General features: G+C 42.2%; 2 protein-coding genes across 12 annotated transcripts in view; one reads left to right on the forward strand and one right to left on the reverse strand.

Annotated features, from left to right (window-relative positions):
* Positions 1-17,268, forward strand: part of gas7b (growth arrest-specific 7b) — a 413,304-nt gene extending 396,036 nt beyond the window's left edge. For all 3 annotated transcript variants that reach the window (XM_048610959.1, XM_048610960.1, XM_048610961.1), the window contains exons 12-14: positions 1,248-1,327; positions 6,529-6,627; positions 15,058-17,268. In XM_048610959.1, the coding sequence (XP_048466916.1) occupies positions 1,248-1,327; positions 6,529-6,627; positions 15,058-15,171 (293 nt within the window). In that variant the 3' untranslated portion in view covers positions 15,172-17,268. The remainder of the gene's footprint in view (positions 1-1,247; positions 1,328-6,528; positions 6,628-15,057) is intronic.
* Positions 17,269-18,426: 1,158 nt separating this feature from the next.
* The window catches only part of LOC109912679 (myosin-16), a 269,712-nt gene continuing 265,247 nt past the window's right edge, over positions 18,427-22,891 (reverse strand). For all 9 annotated transcript variants that reach the window (XM_048610911.1, XM_048610913.1, XM_048610909.1 and 6 more), the window contains one exon: positions 18,427-19,393. In XM_048610911.1, coding sequence (XP_048466868.1) covers positions 19,247-19,393 — 147 coding nt within the window. In that variant the 3' untranslated portion in view covers positions 18,427-19,246. The remainder of the gene's footprint in view (positions 19,394-22,891) is intronic.

Below are 22,891 nucleotides of genomic sequence, written 5' to 3' on the forward strand. Positions count from 1 at the left end.
AGCCACACCGGGTACAGCGGATGCAGTATACCACATTGGCAGATGTGCAGGTGAACATCTGCTTGATGTGGAAAGTCTTCTTGGGGCCTGGGATGGGGGTGAGGGAGGAGGTATGGGGGCAGGTGTAGCACTTCCTGCGGTTGCAGGGAAAAGTGCCGGGTGTGGTGGAGCTGGAGGGGAGTGTGGAGCGGACAAGGGAGTCACGGAGAGAGTTGTCCCTCCGGAAAGCAGATAAAGGTGGGGAGGGAAAGAAGTCTTTGGTGGTGGGGTCGGATTGCAGATGGCGGAAGTGTCGGAGGATGATGCGTTGGATCCGGAGGTTGGTGGGGTGGTCTAAAAATGGATATGGATAAGTTGAATGATTGTACATTTTGAGATCATAACCAGATTAGCCAAGATATTATTCAATGGCAAGGCAGGCTTGAAGGGCCAAATGGCCTCCCCATGCTCCCAAGTTCTATACCTCTATGTCCTAACACTGCCACCTTGTGGGAAATGTGTTAGAATCTCAACCAGTGCACATGTTCCGATTATAATAAATGTTATATTTTTGCATTTGTACGAGACCACCTACGTTGGTTAAGGAACATCTCTATCAAAATTCTTACTCTTACTTTCAAATCTTCCCATGGCCTTGCTCCACCCTATCACTGTAATTTTCACCACGTCCACGGTCATTAGAAATTTTATGTGCTTCTCCAATTCTAAACACTCCACTGTTGGCAGCTTTGACTTTCACTGCCTCAGCCCTAAGGAATGGGTCCCCTTCTCCAAACCTCTGCGTCTCCAGTTCTCTCACCTCCTTTAAGACACTGTATAAAACCTACCTCTTTGACCAAGTATCTCTCCTAATTCATCCTTGTGTATTGGTGTCACATTTTGCTCAATGATAATCCTTAAATTCCTTGGAAGCAGAAAATGCTGGAGAAACTCAGCAGGTCTCAGACCATCAGTGAAGAGAGAATGAGTTAATGTTTTGAATCTGGTTTGGATTAGGGTTTGTAACTCTCTGGGATGTTTTGCTGTTTCAGTGCACTGCATGCAGTTGGTACTGAGCAAAATCTCAACCAATATCTAATCTGGAATAGTGCACGTGTACATACTAATGTGTAAATGGGTCCAAGTGATTAAAACAGAGCTGGTTATTTGTTAATATTGTTTCGCTGTCACAAAGTACTCTGCCACTCTGGAGTTAGGAAACATTGTTTATATAACCAAATTTTATGACATGCTATCTCTCATTGTAGGTGATGACCTGACCCGCTGTGTAGATCTCTACAATCAAACCCAATCAAAATGGTTTGAGGAGATGGTCACAACAACTCTGGTGAGTAACAGCCATAAACCTCTCCAGGGGACATGTTTCCTTGTTGTGACAAACAGTTGAAATGGTTAGGGATTTGCTTAGAAGGAGACGAAACATTCCTGCCCTGGCTCATGAAAAATCCAGCCTAGTGTTGACTCTCCACTGAGAAAATACTCTATAGATTAGAGTCTCATTCCCCAAGGTCATCCAAATAAATGTTAATTTATGTACAGATAATAATAAACAAGTTTCAGATAATGATCTTGTTGAGTTGCTACTAAATAACAGTGAAGCAAATTAATTTTCCAAGGTTTTCACTTCTTACCTGGTGTGATTTTTACCATCAATCACCTTGACCAGAAGTACCAAATGGCTCTTCAACCCATGTTACTATGAGCTTCAGTTCATGGCCTTTGAGGCAATTTACAGCAGAGTTCTGTTGCACTTTGGATGACAGATTCCCATTGACTTCCTTTATCATTCTTGACTCCTTCATTTTGAACCTGTGACTCACGGTATTTAATCAGATGATGTGTTATTTATTGAGTCACTGAGCAACATCCTTTACTGAATATACTTCTCTGAGAATTCGTAAAACTGCCAACCAAAAACATGAACAGTTGAGATCAACAGGATTTCCTATTTGAATCAATGAGTGTTGCACTCGGAGTGCTGCTTTGCTGGGGGTCGGTTGACTCAGTTGGCTGGTCAGCTGGATGCGATATACAGTAATGCCTACAGTGTGTGTTTCCTGAATCGACTGCCGTTATTGTGAAGACCTCTCCTTCTCAACTCCCTTTGCTTGAGATGTGATGACCCTCTGGTTAAACCACCATCAATCATCTCGCTCTAAGGAGAGAGCAACCCTATGGTTCTCTGGGACAATGGCAACTTTACCTTTACCTTTTAGGACAAGTTAAAGTAAGGTCCGGTCTGGCCTCTTGAACTGACGCGGAAGGTCCCATGCACTATTCGGAAGAGGAGCAAGGACGTTCTTTATTCAACCACGATCACTTTTAAAAGAAAAGAATTATCTGCTTCCAACTCATAAATGATATTGCAGAAGCTGGTTGCTGTGTCCCTTCTATGGTAACGATGACACGATTTCAAGATGTACTACTTCAACTTTAGTTGAGGCATTCAGAGAATGTGCGTTTTGCTGCATGACTGTATTTCTGCCTTACTTATAACATCATGCATGGATCCAATAGTAAATTATTTTTTAATGAACCTGTTCAGACATGTATGACATCCATCTGAGGAAGGTGGAACTTGTACCTGGACCCTTGGGCCCAAGGGTAGTGACCATAAAACCCCTCAAACGTATTTTGTTAATCAATGTGTTTGCACATGTTATGACATACCACTGTGGATGATGGAACTGCGCAACATTTCTCTGTAATTATGACCAACTTTCTCTGCTCTGTCCAGCTTGGGCTGTCTCCTTCCCACCCATGAATCACAAATATTTGGTGATCCAGATTGATTCATTGTCTGTAAATCCATGAACTTCAGAACACAAACTCATGTTGTATTAAACTAAACTGTTCTTCGGCAGTTCCTGTTTTGTCACATTCAGGAGAGCAGCTAACGGTGTCTTTCACATCTGTTTCCTGTAAGGAAAGTGGTGAGCTCACAAAGCAGATCCTGCAGTAGCTGGAAAATACTACACCAGTAATAAATTCAACCCGTGTTTACCATTTTTGCACTGACGTGCTGTGTTTTAAACAAGGGGATGTTCTAGAGAAGGGGCCTTTCAGTATCAGTGCTGTTCTGCCACAGTGTGAAAAATGGCTTTGTGTCTGGTAGAATCTGCTAGTTATTTCTAGCTATGGGAACAGATTGTTTTATGAATGTGTCATTTTATTTCCCCTCAAAAGATTCATCAATTTGTCAAGGTTATGCCAGGTTTTGGGAGGTATTTGCTGACAAAGTGCCATGAAATAAGTGTCAGTTTTGAACTGATTCCTCTGTTTTACGAGTGGGTATTTGGAAATTTATTGGGTGTAAACTGCATGGGTTGTGGTTACTTGTTTGGCAGGAGAATAATGAGAATGGGCTGGTCCTTTTAGTTTAATCGTCAGTCAATCTTTAGTCTCCCGAGACTTCAATCGACTTTTTAAATCAAGCAACCAGCCAGATCCTACCATGTTTTTGTGTCAAAATGAGAAATTCACCCCACTGTCACTGGGATGTCAGTAAATCATTGATTTGGATCAACAGCAGCAGTGAAAAAGGCACGGAGACTGAGGCTGTGATTATCCCACAGCCCTGCTTTTACTTGCTCATTCTTCAGCTCAAGATTAGCAAAATCTGACAGCTACAACAATGAAATGGGTTTCAGATCTGCGATCACCACCAGTATCCCCGTCCTCACCTGCCAATCCTCTATCCATCCTCCAAGTCAACGACGGCTGTAGCACTTGGGTAATTAGAGTCATACAGCATGGAAACAGACCCTTTGGTCCAACTCCTCTGTGCTGACCAGACATCCCAATCTGACCTAGTCCCATTTGGTCCATATCCCTCTAAACCCTTACTGTTCATGTACCTACGTTTTGTTATTGTACCAGCCTCCTCCACTTCCTCTGACAGCTCGTTTCATTCACACACCACCCTCTGTGAAGAAGTTACCCTTCTGATCCTTTTTAAATCTTGCCCCTCTCACCTTAAACCTATATTTTTTAGTTTTGGACTCACTCACCCTAGGAAAATAACCTTGGCTATTCACCCTATCAATGCCTCTCCTGATCTTATAAACCTGTGTAAGGTCACCTGTCAGCCTCTGATGTTCCGGGGGAAAAATGCCCCAGCCTATTCAGCGTCTCTGTATAACTCAAACCCTTCAGTCCCAGCAATATGCTTATAAGTCTTTTCTGCACCCTCTTGCATTTACCAACATCCTTCCTATAGAAGGGTGACCAGAATTATACACCGTATTCTAAAAGTGGCCTGTACGGCTGCAACGTGACGTCCCAACCCCTATACTCAATGTTCTGACTGAAGGCAAGCGTGTCAAATGCCATCTTCACCATCCTGTCTACCTACGAATCCACTTTCCAGGAACTGTGCCCCTGCACCCCAGGTCTCTTTGTTCAGCCATGCACCCCAGGATCGTATCATTTACTGTTAAGTTCTGTCCTGGTTTGCCTTACCAAAATGCAACACCTCGCATTTATCTAAATTAAACTCTACCTGCCACTCCTCGGCCATTGGCCCATTTGATGAAGGTCCCACCATGTCATCTGAAAACTCACTAACCATACCTCCTATATTCATATCCTAATCATTTATATAAATGATGAAAAGCAATGGACCCAGCATTCATTGATCCTTGTGGTGCACTGCTGGTCAGAGACCTCCAGTCCAAAAAATAATCCTCTACCATCACCCTCTGTCTCCTACTTTGATGTTTTCTCACAAGGAGAAATGATCAACAGGTGACTTCCCTGGGTCCACCCACCTACCATGAATTCTCTTGAGTAATTCCTAAATAAATAAACATGAAATGTCATGGCATAGGTCGTCACATACAGGTACAACAATATAGGGGACAAAGATCTCATGGGTTAATTCGACAGCATTCAGTATAATGCAAGCCCACTCGATAGTCACATTCAACATCCACTCCCTCCATCAATGATACAATGAAAACTGTCCGCACCATTTGCAAGGGTTGAGAGTCACTTGGAGTGCAAAACTAATTGGTAGTATTATCCAGTCCACCACCAGCCTATACGCTTCCCAAGGTCCAGTACTAGCTCCAATGTGTGTCCTAAGCCCAACTATCTTTAGCTGCTTCATCAATGACCTTTTGTCTTTGCTTCTTTAGGTCACATCTGGTAATGACTGCACAATGTTCAGCACCATTTGTGACTTCCCAGATGAAGTAGTCCATGTCCAAGTGCAGCAAGACCTGGACAATATCCAGGCTTGGGCTGATAACAGTGGCAAGTAACATTTGTGCCACACAAGTGAGAGAAAATGACAAGCTCCAGTAAGACAGAATCTAACCATCACCCCATGATATTCAGTTTCAATCGCATTAGCATCACGATCAATGTCTTTGGCATTACTATTGACCGCAAGTTTAACTGGACTAGCCATAAATACATATTGTGACTACAGAGAAAATCAGAGGCTAGGAATTTTGTAGTGAGTTATTTGCATACTGACTTCCTGAAGCCTGTCCATCATCTCATCACGCGTCCAAAGAGTGACAGAATACTCCCTCTGGCCTGGATGAGTGCAGCTTCAATAATATTCAAGAAGCTTAACACCATTCAGGACAAAGCAGCCCAATGGATTGTCACCTTCAACATCCACACTCTCCATCAACGTTGCACAATGAAAACTGTGTGTACCATCTATAAGATATACTGCAGCAGCTTACCATGACTCCTCCAGCCTGTGACCTCTACCAGTTAGAAAGCAGGGCAGTGGATACCACAGACTGCAAGTATTCCACCAACTACAAGAATGCCTCCAAGCCATTCGCCACCCTGAGATGGAAATGTATCATTACTTCTTCAGTGTAAGAGGGTCAAAAACCTGGAATTCCCTCATTAATGGCATTGTGAGTCTGCCTATACGAGATGGACTGCAACAGTTCAAGAAGGTAGCTTGCCAACACCTTCACAAGGGGAAGGGCAAAAAAAAGCTTGGCCTAGCCAGTGATGCCCACGTCCCAAGAGAGAATTTTAAAAATACCACTTTTTAATCTGAGATCCCAGAAATTGGAATAGGAATCTTGATACAATAGAGCGCAGTTGATGTGAATAGCATAGATGCTTTAAAGGGGAAAGCTCAATAATTACCTGAGGGACTAAGGAATAGTAGCGCTTTGAGATGAGAGAGGCTGAGAAGTGGTTCGTGTAGAACATGAAAACACTGATACAGTGCAGTTGGGCTAAACAGTCTGTGCGTTGTAGGTTCTGCATGATAACCTTTTTACCAACTGCTGACTAACTCTGGAATTGAAGTTTTTAATAGGCCTATTTTTGTTAGAAGTGGCTACTTGGTTTTTTGCTGGATTATGGCACAAGTTTCCAAAGCGCAAAGGACAGAACATATAGCATCACTTAAATTTAGCCAAGGGGTTTCAAAGCTTTGTGTCCAACCTCTTGCTTAAATGGATGTTAAATTTGATTAAGTTATCAGAAGTTTGCAAGAATTAAGGCACCGTGTATGGTTAATAACTCTGCTCATTTTTACCTTTGCAGGAGCTCGAGAGGCTGGAGGTTGAAAGGATTGAAATGATTCGGCAGCACCTCTGTCAGTACACACAGCTTCGCCATGAGACTGACATGTTCAACCAAAGTGTAAGAGAAACTTGCTTGTATGGAACCAGTGGTGACTGTATGCACCAAAAAAAGATGCTGTCCTTAGTTGACAGTTATTTTGGAAACGTCAGATGGGTGTCACACTGATAGCAAAGTAGTTTTAGGATGTGGTAGTAATGTAGCATCATATGAAAACACAACTGACTGGTCCACCAGACCAGTTCTTAAAACATCTAATAACCTCCATTGTCAATCTCCCGCATACCTCCGGCAAGGAACTGTAAAGGCATCTGTTTCCACTGTTGCCTTGTGTGATCTTATGTTCATGCAGTCTTTTGAAGAAAATCTTGCTGTTAGCACTGCTGCCTCTCAGCACCAGGGACCCTGGTTCGATTCCACCCTCAGGCAGCTGTCGTAGAATCCCTACAGTGTGGAAACAGGCCATTCGCCCCCACGAGTCCACACCAACCCTCCAAAGAGCATCCCACCCAGACCCATGCCCCTACCCTTTCCCTGTAACTCTGCATTTCCCATGTCTAATCCACTTAACGTACACACCCCTGGACACTACGGGCAATTTAGCACAGCCAACCCACCTAACCTGCACATTTTTGGACTGTGGGAGGAAACCAGAGCACCCGGAGGAAACCCACGCAGACATAAGGGAGAAAATGCGCAGGATAGGTGGATTAACCATGCTAAATTGTCACATGGTGTCCAGGGATGTGCAGGTTAGGTGGATTAGCCATGGGAAATATGGGGTTATGGGGATAGAGTGGTGGGGTAGGTCTGGGTGGGATATTCTTTGGAGGGATGGTGCAGACTCAATGGACTAAACTGGCCTCTTTCAGCACTGTAGGGATTCTACATATTTCCTACAGTGTGTATTAGAAAGCTATGCAAATGAGTTGTCCCACACACCTTGCGCTCTCGCTGTTTGTGCTTTTTTTATGTCCGTTTCTTAAAAATTATACACACTGGCATCCCTCAAAGTTGGCTGCTTGGATTGATTTTCTGCCATCTTCAATTATCTTGACAGTAATAGAGAGTGGCTGGATAATTAAATAGCTCATTGCTGGTCTGATACTGGCAAAGCCCAAGCTGTTTCCAATAGCAACACATCCTTTTAATGGTTTGGCACGAGTCCAAAATGTGTGATTGCATATAGGAGAACAACAGCCTTTTACAATGAAATCTTCTCTTACTTGTTCACCGGGTGGCCACCTAATCAGTGATTAAGGGTTTTGGGAGAGAAGGGTTGTGTAGGCCCAATTTCTCATTGACATTTGATCTACTCAACAGTTCAGGCAATAGCCTTCTCAATTAATTAACAAGAGTGCAAGGCTGTTTATATACTCAGCAAGGCTTTGAAAAAATGTCACTGGAACTGTTTTGTCTTTTTAAGCAGTGGTCAAGTTCGCTGCTCTCAGGGACCTCTCCTGCATGCAGTAACAAGTAGCTCGGCAGGTTGCAAATCCTTAACTGGATAGTTTTTTTTTTCGTTTTACACATGTTCGAGCTGTTCATAGTACTTCAGTTTAGTCTCTGGAGTCAATTGCGTACACAGATGTTGGATCTATATCTGTCCATTACCAGCTGGGTGTCAGTTTTCTGAGTCTGCTTTGCTGTTTGACAAGTGATGAGGCATTTTGATTTTCTTCCCTTTTGCAGCTGCCATACTTAGTTAAGTGCAGCAGGTGGTCCCTTACAGTAGGGTCTGCTCGTTCCCACAGGCCGAATTCTTCAGCGGAGGGCAGAATTTAGATGCAGTCGAAAATACTCCTGTATGTCACATTGCAGGTTTTCTGTTTTTGCTGGTTGCGATGGACAGGAGAGCTCATAAATGGGGTTTGCGTCTAATTCCCTTTGCTTGAACATTCCAATCATCTTTGTGGATGAGACCACTCCATGACACTGGGAGTTGCATTGATTCAGAATTAACAGTACATTATATCCCTTTCTTGAATTTCATTCCAACCAGAGGAGAAATATAATCATGACTGAACTGATATTGGCAGTTTTAATCTACTAGCAAGGTTCAAATTGCTCCCATTTTGTGTTGCTGTCTCATTTAGGCCCCAGAATGCAGGCAAAACATTTAAATGCACAAGATTATCTTGTGCAAATACCAGGACTGTCCTCTTTCTATCCTAATCTTTTGCATCTTTTGTTTTCACGTTTATATTATTGTGGTAATTAAGATTGTTTAAAATCTATTTTAAAATTATAAGCAGGTATTTCCAGGCTAATATTTGGGGACAATTTTTATTTAAGCAAGTTTTTAAGAACAGCCATTTTTTTTTTTGCTAAGGCATCTTTAGAAAATACTATCGATTAAAGTTTCTACAGAAATTGAACCAAAATAGGAACTAAAGTGAAAAACGGCTATTCTCAGTGAGCCATCCTGCAACAGAATTGAATAGAAATTTATTGTCACATACTTTTATGTGAAAAATACAGCGAAAAATTTGATAAGTCGCCCTACCACAGCGCCTACAAAAATGACTTCTACGTAATAAAAAAACAAGTAAAATTAAGACAAAGTTCATCACAGTTCATTTAACAGCTCCTGAGCTCGGAAAATAATTAACAAATTTGTGCTTATCCAAAACTTTACTGCCCAAATTCTGTCTGACACGGTGCCCTTTTGTCCATTGCTCATGTGGTCACTGATGTACACTGATTCGGTGACCTTGTCCTTTCTCATCTCTGTAATCTCCAGGAGCCTCATGACCCTCCTGAAACCTGTAGGCTCCTCCAAATCCAGCCTTTTACTGATATTTAATAGTATGGCTGTTGGAAGCCATGCTTTCAGGTGATTTGGCCCTATGGTCTCGAATTCCCGTCTGAAACCGCTCGGCCCGTCTACCTCATTTTCCTCCTTTAAAACGCTTGTGAAAACCTAGCTCTTTGACTTAGTTTTTGGAGCTGTCTTATTATCTCCTTGTGTAGCTTAGTGGCATATTTTGTCCAGTAAAGTACCTGTGAATCATTATGAGCATTATATAAATGTGTGCTACTTTTGAACATTGGCTCAGTTCTAGATTTCCAGGGTGAATGAACAGCTGTGCTGGTCACATATATCACACAGGCAATTGCAGTGGGTATCAGCACCAACAGTCTAATCAGTGTCTGACAAAGTGCAACTCTGCTGTAATTCAATGAGAACTGCTGATGGCAACTTTCTGACTGTCCAATCAGTGTGTCCCGACTCTCTCTCTCTCCTCAATTGCGTGTGCTTCTTTTATCAGTGCACACGCTGTCTCGTAAAGCTAGCCTAACTCGGTGTCTACTGGAGTAACTTCGATGAGGGATAACGCACAAGTCTGTGTTGTATTAGTTTTGACCACTGGCAGCTTTTCAAGGCAAAACAAAGCAGTGAGTAGTTTGTCTTTCCAGTGTGTGTGCGCTTTTGTGAAGGGTGTCCTTCAGGGTAGAACATGTAAGAAAATGGTTCACAAGTGCAGAGCGGTGTTAGCTTGGGAGAGGTTCACTGCCATATGTAGGGGAGATGAAGGCCCAGAGGTATTGTCACTGGACTGGTAACATTCTGGGAAACTGGGTTCAACTCCTGCCACAGCATATGGTCAGTAAAAATCTGGAACGAAGAGTCTACTGATGACCATGAAAACATTCACGCTTGTCAGAAAAATGCATCGGGTCACTTGTGTCCTTTTAGAGAAGGAAATCACCATCCTTACCTGGTCTGGTCTACGTGTGACTCCAGACCCACAGCAACTTGTTTAACTCTTAACTGCCCTCTGGGCGATTAGGGATGGGCAATAAATGCTGCTTTGATGCCTTGTCACTTCACCGGTTCAAGTCCCACTCTGGGTCTTGCTGGCCACAACAAGCAATGGATCCTGCGCACGCATTGTTCACCTCGACAGCCACTGAAGTGCTGTCACGTGAGGCTCAGTCTCCATCAGTTGCTCACAGACACGCCTATCTACAAATTATGTTTGCCATCATTTTGTACTTATCAAACAAACTTGTACCCAATACAAGCTGCCACTTTTAATGCTGCTGAGTTCTGATCACATGACCACTTGCAGTTAGGTGATCACAGTAAATTAGTTTTTCCATTTTTACGGATGGTTTAAGGTTCTTGAAGCACAATTCATCTCCCTCCTTCAAAATACCCACATGAGCTGAATTCCTGTGTGAAATGTGATTTCCCCCCCTCGCTCCTAATTTTTATTTAACAGACTAAGCTTGTTATGTGCAGCAGAAGAGTGCACCATTAACTTGTTGGCACCAACTGACTGTCATTGGTAACAATGGCAGGCAGAGTGGTTCAGTGGTTAGTGCTGCTACCTGACGGCGTCTGGGACCGGGTTCAATTCCAGCCTCAGGTGACTGTGTGTGGAGTTTGTACATTCTCCCCGTGTCTGCGTGGGTTTGTGGCAGGTGCTCCGGTTTCCTCCCACAGTCCAAAGATGTGCAGGTTAGATGAACTAGCCATACTTGATTGTCCATACTGTCCAGGGATATTGCAGACTAGATGGATTAGCCATGGAAAATCTAGGATTAGAGAGACAGGGTAAGGAGGTGGGTCTGGGTGTGATGCTCTTCAGAGGGGTGGTGTGACTCGATGGGCCAAATGGCCTACTTTCACATTGAAGGGATTCTGTGATTCTCCAAGTACAATTTCCAGTGACCAGTGGAAATTCTTTTTACTTACTTTCCTGCATTCTTTGAATAAAATGACCTTGCATGTAATAAGCATTAAACGTAGAGTGAATACGCTCATAAGCATCCAAGTTTCCATTCCTAAAAAGCAAAATGCTGCGGATGCTGGAAATCATGTCAAGTCTGGTATTACTTTTCTTCAATTTTGAAGAAGTTACACTGGACCCATAACGTTAACTGTGTTTCTCCACAGATGCTGCCAGACCTGCTGAGTGTCTCCAGCATTCTCTTTTTCTTGGTCCAACATTCCTCCGTCTTGGACCAAAGGGAATTGAAGAAAAATGTGTCCCAGAAAGAAGAAGGGCAATGGGATTATTATCATTGTGGTCACTGCCACATTAACACTGCTCCCGGATGTTTCAGTGTCTTCTAAGACTCATTTTGATCCTAACTTCTAAACCTAAACTTGTCAGACACCCAAAACTATTTTTAAAGAAAACCAGAAGACTGCGAAAACTGGAAATCAGGAACAAAAACAGACATTGACAGAAAAACTCAGCAGGTCTGTGGAGAGAAAACAAAGTAAACATTTTGGGTCCAGTGATCCTTGCTGATCTGACAAAGGGTCACTGGACCGGAAATGTTAACTCTACTTTCTGTCCACAGATGCTACCAGACCTGAGCTTCTCCAGCCATTTCAATTTTTGTTTCTTTTCTTTTTTTGTTATTAGAAGTCCTCTTGCAGAAGAAATATTAACAAACAGGACTGTGGGAAGGTGGTCCATCTGTATATAAAACTCTGCTTTCTTGCTCGTGGTATAATTGTGCATTTTTCTTTCGGTCAGAGATCCCCAGCTGACGAATTCTGCTTGTTAAGTGATTGTAGACCAGGACTTCCTGAACTATGGGTCACGACCCCCCCGGAGGTCACGAGATAAAATTTTGGGGTCATGAGTCTCAGGGCACCAAAGGTTGCCCTGGAGCTTGGATTGAATGTCAACAACGGAGAGGCCTCTCTTAATCTTAATGTTTTTTTTTATTGGTGCGTGTGGCCTAGTGGACAAATCTTCAAGGCCTGGCTGCTGCTGCAAAGTGAATGGTGGAAGGTAGAACTTCCTTTTCTAAAAGCCTGCAGTGTAAATAACTTCTATCATCATGAACTTCTTCAGCCAGCTCTGCCTTGCTCCTCCACGCCCCTTCCTAGGCTAATGCTAAGTTTGAGGCAATATAATACAGTCATACTGGGAAAGCCTTTGGGAAAAGGTGCTGTAGAGGATATTTAATGACCACGTGGAGAGTTACTATACTTCTCTTCCAAATATAGTCTACTTATACCTCATCACCCCACTCTTTGTTGACACCCAGTACCGGGGGCTTGGGTCATGTGGAACTGCCTTGATGCATGGTGAACCAGTCATGTTGGACTAAATAGGACTTCTCCCCGCTGTTTACCAAGATGCCCAGGTGACGAACCTTTGTAGAATTCTCTTGAGAGGGTATTTGGGTGAGTCAATTTTCCAGAGTTTTTCATTATTTAGGGGGGCCTACTGCTCGCTCATTAAGAGAAAATATTATTTCAGGCTGAGTTACCGATAAGATTTCCCTTCACTAAATTGTAGATAAACATCCTGTGGCCCTTTATTTAAGGTTTTATGGAAATAGTATTTCCAAATAGTCACACCCAACCACCTGAATGGTTTGACACATTTATGCCCAGCATATTGCTATCAGCTCCTGGGTCTATCATAATATAAAAAATATTTTCCATAGTCTTTGGGTGTTAAATTAATTTCACTTAATGAACTGCCTACCTGATTAAATAAATTTCTGACTGAGGTTTTGCTCGTCCTGTTAGTTGTGGCTCTGTTTTAGCTTCACTTCATTGAGCTCATGCAGATAAAGCTATATCTCTTTTGACCTGACCGTAAGACGCTGGCATCATTAACCATTATGGTAAAGCACTGAAGATTTAACAGTTGAGGTTAGCCACTGACTTGCCAGTCAATACTGAGGAAAGGCTCCCTTTGCTGTCCACTGTGTTTTTAAGAAAGGCAGTTGTTTAAGCCAGGCACCCAAACAGTTACATTTATGAAAAAAGCTGAATGCAGAACCACAAATGAAGTAATTTATTCAGCCCTCGCTCACTTCAACTTTCAAGTAATGGCAGATAGTCAGAGAGGAAGTTTGCTTAATGTTTGTGGCTATTGTAAGATTGAATGGTCAGGTTTTTTACCCCCTCAGGATGAAATGTAGATTCAGCAACTCCTGAATATCTCTGTGGGAGGAGGTAACCATTAAAGTAACTGTCTCTAAAAGCCTGTCCAGTTTAGCATGTAGGAGACTTTCTGAATATACAAGGTGGTGCTGTTTTAGTTCGTCGGGAAGATATCTATAGCATTTCCACTTTTGCGTCGGTTCTCTGCCAATGAATAGAGAACCCCACTTGGAATGGGGATCGAACCCTGTGCTGTTGGCATCAGTTTAATCAATGCTGAACCGCCAACGAGTCTAGGCTGCTGTGTGCCAGTTACGTGCATAGTGTGGTCCAGAGCCACAGGTCACGATAAAATTATTAATTTATGGGATGTGAGTGCTGCTAATTGACTTTGAGAAGACGGTGGTGGTGAACTGTCGATCCATCTGGTGTAGGTAGACCAACAGTACCATTAGGACGAGAATTCTGGGATTTTGACCCAGTGACACTGAAGGAACGGTGATATCTTTCCAACTCAGAATAGGGAACTTGCAGGTGGTGGTGTTCCCATGTATCTGTGTACTTGACCTTCTGGTTTGTGGTTTGAAATTGTGGGTTTGAAAGGTACTGTCTAAGGAGTCTTGGTGAATTTCTGCAGTGCATCTTGTAAATGGTACACACTGCTGTTATTGAGGTGGTGGAAGGAGTGACTGGTATTACATCCACAAACGGTCACGTGGGCAGTTTTGTCCTGGATGGTGTCAAGCTTCTCGAATGTTGTTGGAGCTGCACTCATCCAGGAAAGTGGGAGAGTATTCCATCACACTCCTGACTTGTCCCTTGAAGTTGGTGGACAGGCTTTGGGAGCCAGGAGTGAGTTGCTCGTTGCAGGATTCCTAGCCTCCTCTGCTCTTAGTGAATCGAGTTCAGTTTCTGGTCAGTGGTAAGGCTGTTGATGACCGATCAGACCAATGGTAGGTGGTTGGAAGGATCAGTAGTTTGTTTGGCTGTGTTCTGTGTTCTGAGTGCAACTTCCATGGGCATTATGTCCTAGAGGGACTTGAATCTAATACAGTAATGCCACTTACTATGCCACAAGACTTTATTTGGAGGATAATATACAATAGATACACTGTTAGACAAACAGTCTCGCCTCCCTTACATCATCAAAACCATCTGGTGCACGTGACTCCTGGTTGCAGAGCCATACAACTTTTTAACCTCCATTTTGATGTTGATTTCTCCCAACTCCAGCTTTTCAAATCCAGGCTTTGCCATCACCTAACCAAGTCTGTCAGTTTACCTTTTGTCTTCGATCATTCTTTCTCAACTCTCTTACTATTGGCTACATTCCAGGGGAACAACAAAGGTCAAGGTAGACCTGGACGATGCATCTTGTATTTTATGTGGTTCAATTAAAAGTCATAAAAGATTCCCCAGTACAGAATCTAAATACTGCAGGTCCCAGAATCCTAAACAACAAAAGCAGCAAGACATTCTGATCTAACAGCATCTGTGGACAAAGTAGAGTTCACATTCCAAGTCTTTGCAGCATGAAGGGTTCAAATGACCTGTTATTGAGTGATGTCATTTTCAAGTCTAGCAGTGTTTCATACTGTTTTTGTTTTCCTCTTCATTTCTAGACCATTGAACCAGTGGACAAGCTACTTCGGAAGGTCGACCCCAACAGTGATCGAGAATTATGGGTAAAAGAGCACAAGACGGGCCACATCCGGCCTGTGGACATGGAATTATAAGAGAACGAGCCCATAGAGGGCTATAGTTACATTTCCCCCTCACAGGCATTGACTGAGCAGTTAGATTTTGCTGGTCTTCAAATGAATGGATTGAGTCGAGGATACGAAGTGCAATGGAAGTTACAAGTACAAGCTCATAACCCAGTGCCTTTTGTCTTCATGGAACAAAAAAAAAAGTTTAAATATTTAGCCATCTGTGTCAACTTTAATAAGCAGTTTGTTTTCTTTGTGCTAATAGGAGTTTTCTTGCAAATCAAACTGCCTATTCACCAGCAATGGTGGAAAAGCTTTCTTTTGCATGCTAAGCATGTATATATACACAAGAGTGCTTTGCTGTTGGTGATTCCACCTTCTCCGTCCCCCACACTCCTTACATTCCAACATATAGTGCAATGTGGTTGTTCTTTGATCAAAATGGGAACTTTCACTTGAAAACCAGTTTAACTTTGGTTAGAGTTCCAATCTTTTATTTCTCCTGAATTTCACCTCACCATACAAGTTAGCCAGAGACCGTGCTTAGTAGCTGACCACATTAAGGGTAGTCACAGACTAATCTGAGTACAAAGGATGCAGGGAGGTTGTAATAACTTGCAAAATTGATGATCTAGTACATTTTAATGAAAGGCTATGAAGTTTGGTGAGTGTGTGCAGTGCGTCATGAACTAGTTATTGCTCCTTGGAAAATTGTGAATATAAAAAAAAATCACCAAATGTTCAAAGAGATTGGAATTCTGTGCATGAGTTTTAATTCTGATTTGAGTGAGTTCAAGTCAGGCCTTCTAGTTCCAGATCTCTCTGAAGTCCATTTTTACAGGGACCCTGGCTGAGGTAAAAGCTCCAAATTGAATTCACAATGGCAGGACTCTGACAGGTCGAGTACTGAAGGTTCAAATTAATCTACTGCAGAAAGATAACTTGCATTCCCTACTGCCTTGGTTGGAGTTTGTTACCACAGTGATTGCTCCTTTTTACTCTGTGGATGATTGGATAGTTTATCACACGCTTTCTGTAGCTCTTTCCAAATCATTTCACCTTACACTTGAGAAAAGTGTACAACCTGGGAAATGCCACAGAGGGGTCTTTCATTTACACTCAATTCACTTCTCTTGAACAATCTTCCAGTCAGACTTGTTCAGTTTCTCTGTGGGTAACAATATCTCAAATAAGTAACGTTCACTAATCAATGTTTTGAGGAAAATTTCTGCTGCAACTATCTTTGGTTAGTACAATTTTAATTATCTGGTGGCTTTCTCACCCTTTGCCTGAGAAGGGATGTGTTGATAGAAGAGTTTAGAGCATGGAGATGTTCCTTTGTCCTTTGGAAACGTAGATTACACTAACAAAGGTGTACTCCGGCTTCCAAAGGATAGAGCAGATTTCCAGAAGGAAATGTTACATTGCGCTGCTTCCAAACTTGCTGATGCCAATCAGTTAAAGTAGCAGGCTGGTAGACAGGTGAGTGTATTCCGAGTGCCCTCGTTCAATGAGTATGCAACTTTGTACCCATTATTGTTTGTTGGCTTCTGAGGACACAGCACTGCTGCTATTCTGTGCTTTTCTTTAAATAATGAAAACATCATTTAAAAATAATACACAATTAACAGTTTACAGGAAAATTTACTTTGGAGCATTTTGTCAATGTATATTGGGGGTTGGTATTAACATTCACAACTTTAATAAACAGAATTGCTATTTGCATAGCTTTACCCTTTGGGTTTCATGATCCAGTGGTATTGTTACTGTGGCACAGATATTCTGTATATAATTGAAATTCTACGAGGTACTGTATAACAGGGGTTTCATAGTTTTCCATAAAACAGCAATCATTGACGATGAGGCTTACGATCCAAGAAGTTTTCATGTGTAAGTACCCCAAAATGAATTTGACCAAGCTGTATTTACAGCAATATAATGGTTCCTATTTAACACTGTGTATGTTGCTTTGAATATTGTGCAAGTTGTGATACATGTTCTATCTAGTTAAATTGATAGTTATTAAAACATTCACATCATAAAAGCAACTTTTTTCATTGAAAGGCTATAGCTGCTAAAACCTGAATGTTTTCCATATAATAAATGACATCTTGTTGAAACATTGCCTGCAAGTGTGCTGCAATAGATGCTTGCAATGTCTGCTTTAAACATCTCTGGGTTTTGTTACATACAATTCATATTTCACAGTAACCTGAACTATAAGTGCCATCAAACATTCTCAGCTATGCAGATTGCAATCGCTAATGGGAAAGGCTTGTTTACAAGTCTGCAATACAATTTTGCAAAACCAGCGTATGTTCCTCCATCTTATTGACAAAGTGCATCTCAATCGCTGGTGTGGCTTGTTGATACTGAACTTTGATGTTTACTCAGACCTTTATTCATCAGGTTGGCAAAAGTTCGAACTAGACATCTCATTGCATTTATCCAGAGAAACTCTGGCAGTTGTACAGCAAAATGCTGACAAATTAAGAGCCAGCACGATCAGTGTTAACACCCCAGTTGCCAAATGTAGCTCACTCTTGTAGATTGAGTCATACAGCATGGAAACAGACCGTTAGGTCCAACCAGTCCACGTCAACCATAATCCCAAACAAAACTAGTCCCACTTGGTTCATATTCCTAAATATCGTTTAAATATTGAAACTGTGCCTCCATCCACACACGAACCACCGTCTGTAAAGAAAAAAAGTTCTCCTCTCACCTTAAATATACGCCCACTAGTCTTGAAATCCCCCATCATAGGAAAAAGACATCTGGCATTCACCTTTTCCATGTTCCTTGTGATTTAAGCTCCCCCTTTCAACGTCCTATGCTCCAGTGAAAGAAAGGCCCAGCCTATCCTATAACGTGAACCCTCTCCAGCTTAAGATTTCAACTCCTTTGACACTAAGCTAGAATCTAAAACTGAACCAGTAAAGCACTCACTGAGCTCTGTTTTTAGCCTCAATTATCCCCTAGTGTTGCTGTGTACTCCATAACACCTTTTGTCACAAAGTCAACAGTCATAATCCCTGGGGATTTAAAAATGGGTCTTTAGACTTCAGGCTCCCAATCTCCAAAATCTCCAAACACTCTCAGGCAGAAACCGAGGATATTTTCCCTTTGATGCCTTTTGATACTTAGCCCAAACATCACGCTCTTGTTAACCAAACACTGAAAATTAACAGTGACTTGTATCAACGGTACATTATAATGCACAGCCCTAACTTCATTATCAAAAACAGCTGCTCCCTTCCTCAAAAAATAATTCCATTCTAAGAAGATTAGATTGGTTTATTATATTTTAAAATGCACAATAATATATTCACAATCACCACTGATTACACAAAAAGTATAGGATGTTATAGAGTAAAATAAGGACTCGCTACGGAGAATTCCATCTGCAATTATAGGCCAATTTAAAGCTGTACTACAGATTCAACCAAGCAGTCCACCATTTATATATAATATATAAATATAATGCAATTCTCAGACATAGAGGGATACAATTGTTTAAAATCTCAACATTTTACGACAGTGTGGCTTTGAAATACAAATCGGCACTTTGAAAGTCACTGAAGAATCTACCTGGGAACCTAAGAACTAATCTCTGAAACACAGAGTTAAAACATGGCAGACCACAACTGGAATTTAGAAAAGGTGATGGAGGTTTAACAACAGTCTATTATTAACCAATCTGACTGATCAAGTAAACTCGAAGTTAGTTCATCATTGATCTGGCTTTGATCAGCAGATATGGAAAAATGCCTGATCTATTGGTGCCGATCAATACAGTGTCAACAGCATCCATGACCCACTGCTCCCAATCAACCATACAAACACGGTACATTACGTCTCGTCAAACGAGCAATTACATATGGAAATTACATTTTCTAAAACAACTTTGATGAAATGTCACTTTGTAAGATGGGTTTATTTCATACTCCTACCAGTGTGGATGTCCAGTTAACAATGGCAAGCTGTCCACAGCAGTTTGTGGGAGGTTGCTTCAGTGGTCAGTGTTGGCTGCCTTTCTCGCCTGTATGTGGTATTTCCCAGGAACAGTTTGTGCAGGAGATATGGCCGTTTCTTCTGCGAGTCAGTCCACAATCAGCTTCTTCAGAGAGTTAAGGTAGGTCGGAATGAGAGAAGTCGAATCTTCATCATTCAGGAGTTTCTCACCTCGTCCTTCTGAGCCAGTGGAGCTCGGCGATCTGACTAAGGTGGCAAAAGGGGAATTGTAACCCTGGAGGTTAAAGCAGACAAAGCCAGCAAATTATTTTAGCAGCACCATCCATGTGTTTTGATGTATGTCTACGGTGTACTCTAGATTTATGGGATAATTGAGTCTCCCACTATCTCAGTCAAATGCTCAAAGAGCTGCAGACCTCAAATGTTAAATTTTTCACATTGTATACTTGCGATGAGCAATTCTTTAACTAAAGATAGAAGTGACCAGTGACTTCTCACATCCAAACTCAGGGCTCAGGGCATTGCTCCTGGTGAAGCAATCTGAGAAAGTAAATGCTATGTTGCCATTTTCATTGGGACTGTGCTCATTAAAAAAAGGAGCAAGAGTAGCTATTGGGCCTAGAAGCGTGCCAATCCAAACAGCATCCTGTTCCCACTTTCTCCCTACAACCTTTTGTCCCTTTGACCTGAAGAACTATCTAACTCCTTCTTGAAAACACTCAACGATTTGTCCTTGACCACTTGGTGGCAGAGAATTTGACAGGCTCACCGCTCTCCCTCGAAGAAACGTCTCCTCAGCTCAGTCTTAAATAGCCTACCCTGTGGCCTCTGGTTTTGGACTCCCTGCATTCATCCTGTCAGAAAACACAACATTTCCAAAGGGAACACACAACAGAGGGTGCAGTGCGGTTGGATCATGATTTGTAAGGAGATTCAGCAGAAACTGTTACTATCAATTGTAGAAGATGAGAGCATTATTTCAAATTTTACGGCAGCTTCTAAACGATTATTAGGAGCATTTATTTATTCAAATATTTGTCTTAGCATTCAGATGAGATCATATTGGGGAAGATTTAAAGGATATTCATTTCCTGGATGGGAATAATTAGGTAGCAGAAGTTATTTCTTTTCATCCTTAACTATTTCGAAGTGTTTTGATTTCAATTGAACCTGACTATTTTCTTTGATACGACCGAATTTATAAGATTATGTTTTGAGGTTGTGTCTTTACCTTTAAAGTAAACTAAAGGAGGCCATGTTACCTGTGCTACAGTCTACCGGACATCAAGCTTGGGTGTCTGGCTGGATTGGATATTGGAGGGCCCAGACTGTTTGGCTGTAAGGTGTTTCTCCTGTTCATAAAAGCCCATAATGTGGAACTTAAAATTGCAGAAACTAATAGGTGTCCAAAGTCTTACAGAAACGTTGAGATTGCCATGTAGTAAACAATTGGGAATTTTGACAGACGCCTGCGAGATCCAGGTGGGTGAAAACATTCAGGATGGCAAAGGTGATTGTGGGTGGTTTTTCTTCCCCAGTAGCCTCGAGCTGTCTCTAAGGAAGGTTGTATTAATAGGTGTCTTAATTCATTGGGCAGTTAGAAGAACGAGGGAGAACCTTTTTGAAACAAACAAGATTCTGAATGGGCTGGTCAGTGTAAGCTGAAAAGGTGTGGGAGATCTTAGAACAAGGGTCGGGGGGAGCACCGTTTCCAATTATGGAGTCTCTTTTTTAAAGACTCTGAGAGCAGAAGTTGCTAATTCTGAGGGTGGCTAGTATTGGGAATTATCTTCCCCGAAGAGCAGTCCAGTGTGTTTGATTAAAGGCTGAAGTTAGAAAGATTTTTATTAGCCAATGGAATCACAGATGATGGAAGAAGGCAGCAAAGTGGAATTAAGGTCACATCAGTCAGCTGTGATCTTACTGAATGGCCTCCTGCTCATACTTCTGATGTTCTGATGGGTGAATTTAAAGATGAGGAAGTATGTTGATTTTAAAAAAAAAAAGTACAATCGGAAATTAATCCACATAAAGAAACCAAACACTGACTTGGCCTTTTAAATAATAATGGTCATGCTGGGCTGTTAAGGCTCAGCAAATGAAGAGATTTTCAGTGGGTGATAGACACCTCGTGCTGACTCAAACCCTGGCACTCACATGTTCAATCTTTGAGGATCGAACCTTCCCAGGAGGAGCAAGCATAGCTGCTCCATTTGTTTCTCCCCACCCTGTTTCGGACCAGGATTTCCAATCTGGCACTTCACATGTGCAGAACAGAGTGGTTCAGGAAGCCTTCCTCAGCACTGCTTCGAGCTAAACCTGCTTCTCACGGTTACTTTCGTATTACGGAGCTTACAGGGCTACAGCTTCTTTGAGAAGGTCAGTGGGTGAAGGGGGTGGGGATTGGGTTTGGGTGTCAGGAAGGCAGGTGACAGTCCAGGCTGAGAGATGCCTGAAGGGTGAGTACAGAGAGAAAAGTAAAGAGGGGGATAATCACTTTTATAGTTGGTTAGAAGCTGGAGCAGATTTTAATCCCTGTAACCATTTCTGACTAACTATAAAGAAGAGTTCATCAAAACCCTCCAATATTTGAGAGATGGAGACTTTTGGGGGCTACCAAAAGCTGGGTAATTAACAGAAACTTACATTTATTGGGCAGTTAGCAGTTGACCTTCCTGAAAGATGTGTGTCAGGATATGTCCAGTCTGTGATTACCTGGAGACTGGGTAACTTGGGCCTAAATACCAAGGAGCATCATGCTGGACCAGGTTGAATCTAAATGCTGAATTCAGAGCGCATTCACACAATTGTTACAGAATGTGGGCATAATGTACACGTGCTGCCTTGTTTACTGCTGCTGTGCAGAGGGTTTTGGGCTACACAGGGAGTCCTTCTCATCTGAAACTTATGTAGCTTTTCAATTGACACAATGCAGAGGCCCCATGATCTTGGCTTTTGCCTCTGGAACAGTTTTGCCATCTCTCTGCTTGTGAATGTTAGTGCTGTCTTGGAACAGACATCTCACACTATCAAAATACAGCACCCATTACCTGGGACAACGTTGCTGAGTTTTGCAGCAGACTGTGGGTCCCCAGTGACACATTGGTGAATTGCAGAAACTAGGCATGATATCACAGAAGCCTCTGATCCAGACATCTGTCTGCTCTTATCAAATATCAGATTAGCTGTGCATTAAAATGCAATTCAATTATCATTTGGCATGAATTGCTCAACTCAGACTTTGCTGGCAGTGCACATAGGCACATAGCATCCTCACTATTAGGGAACATTTTAGCATTATCTACAGGATTCCTCCAAAGTAAACAAATGTAAAACAGCAGAAAAAAGTATCATTGGTAGGAACGTTGCTCCTGGCCCTTCAGACAAGAATACACAATTCTGGGAAGTTGACTTCCTCAGGGTCTGAATGATGAACTTGGCCCTCGCTTCTGAAGAAGGGTCAGTGGATTCGAAACGTTAACTCCACTTTCCTCAACAGATGCTGTTGAGTTTTTTGCCGAGCTATTTCTGTTTCGGCCTCTCTGTTTGGCTCAGAGGGCACAGGGAATAAAATGCACCGCCTTTGGTCATCAGTGACTGCCATTAGCCATCTTGGTTAGTATTTCGCATTTCGTTAAGTAAGGACCGTAGACTATACACAAAGCTAGATGACCCTGCCCCCCCAGGCAGAGGTGCGATATAAATGCATGTCCTGCCTCCTGTGTGGGGAAGGTAATTTTGCAGTGGGATGGGAGTGGGACATTGAGCACTG

Source organism: Rhincodon typus, chromosome 23 (assembly GCF_021869965.1).
Source record: "Rhincodon typus isolate 14 chromosome 23, sRhiTyp1.1, whole genome shotgun sequence".
NCBI classification, from domain to species: domain Eukaryota; kingdom Metazoa; phylum Chordata; class Chondrichthyes; order Orectolobiformes; family Rhincodontidae; genus Rhincodon; species Rhincodon typus.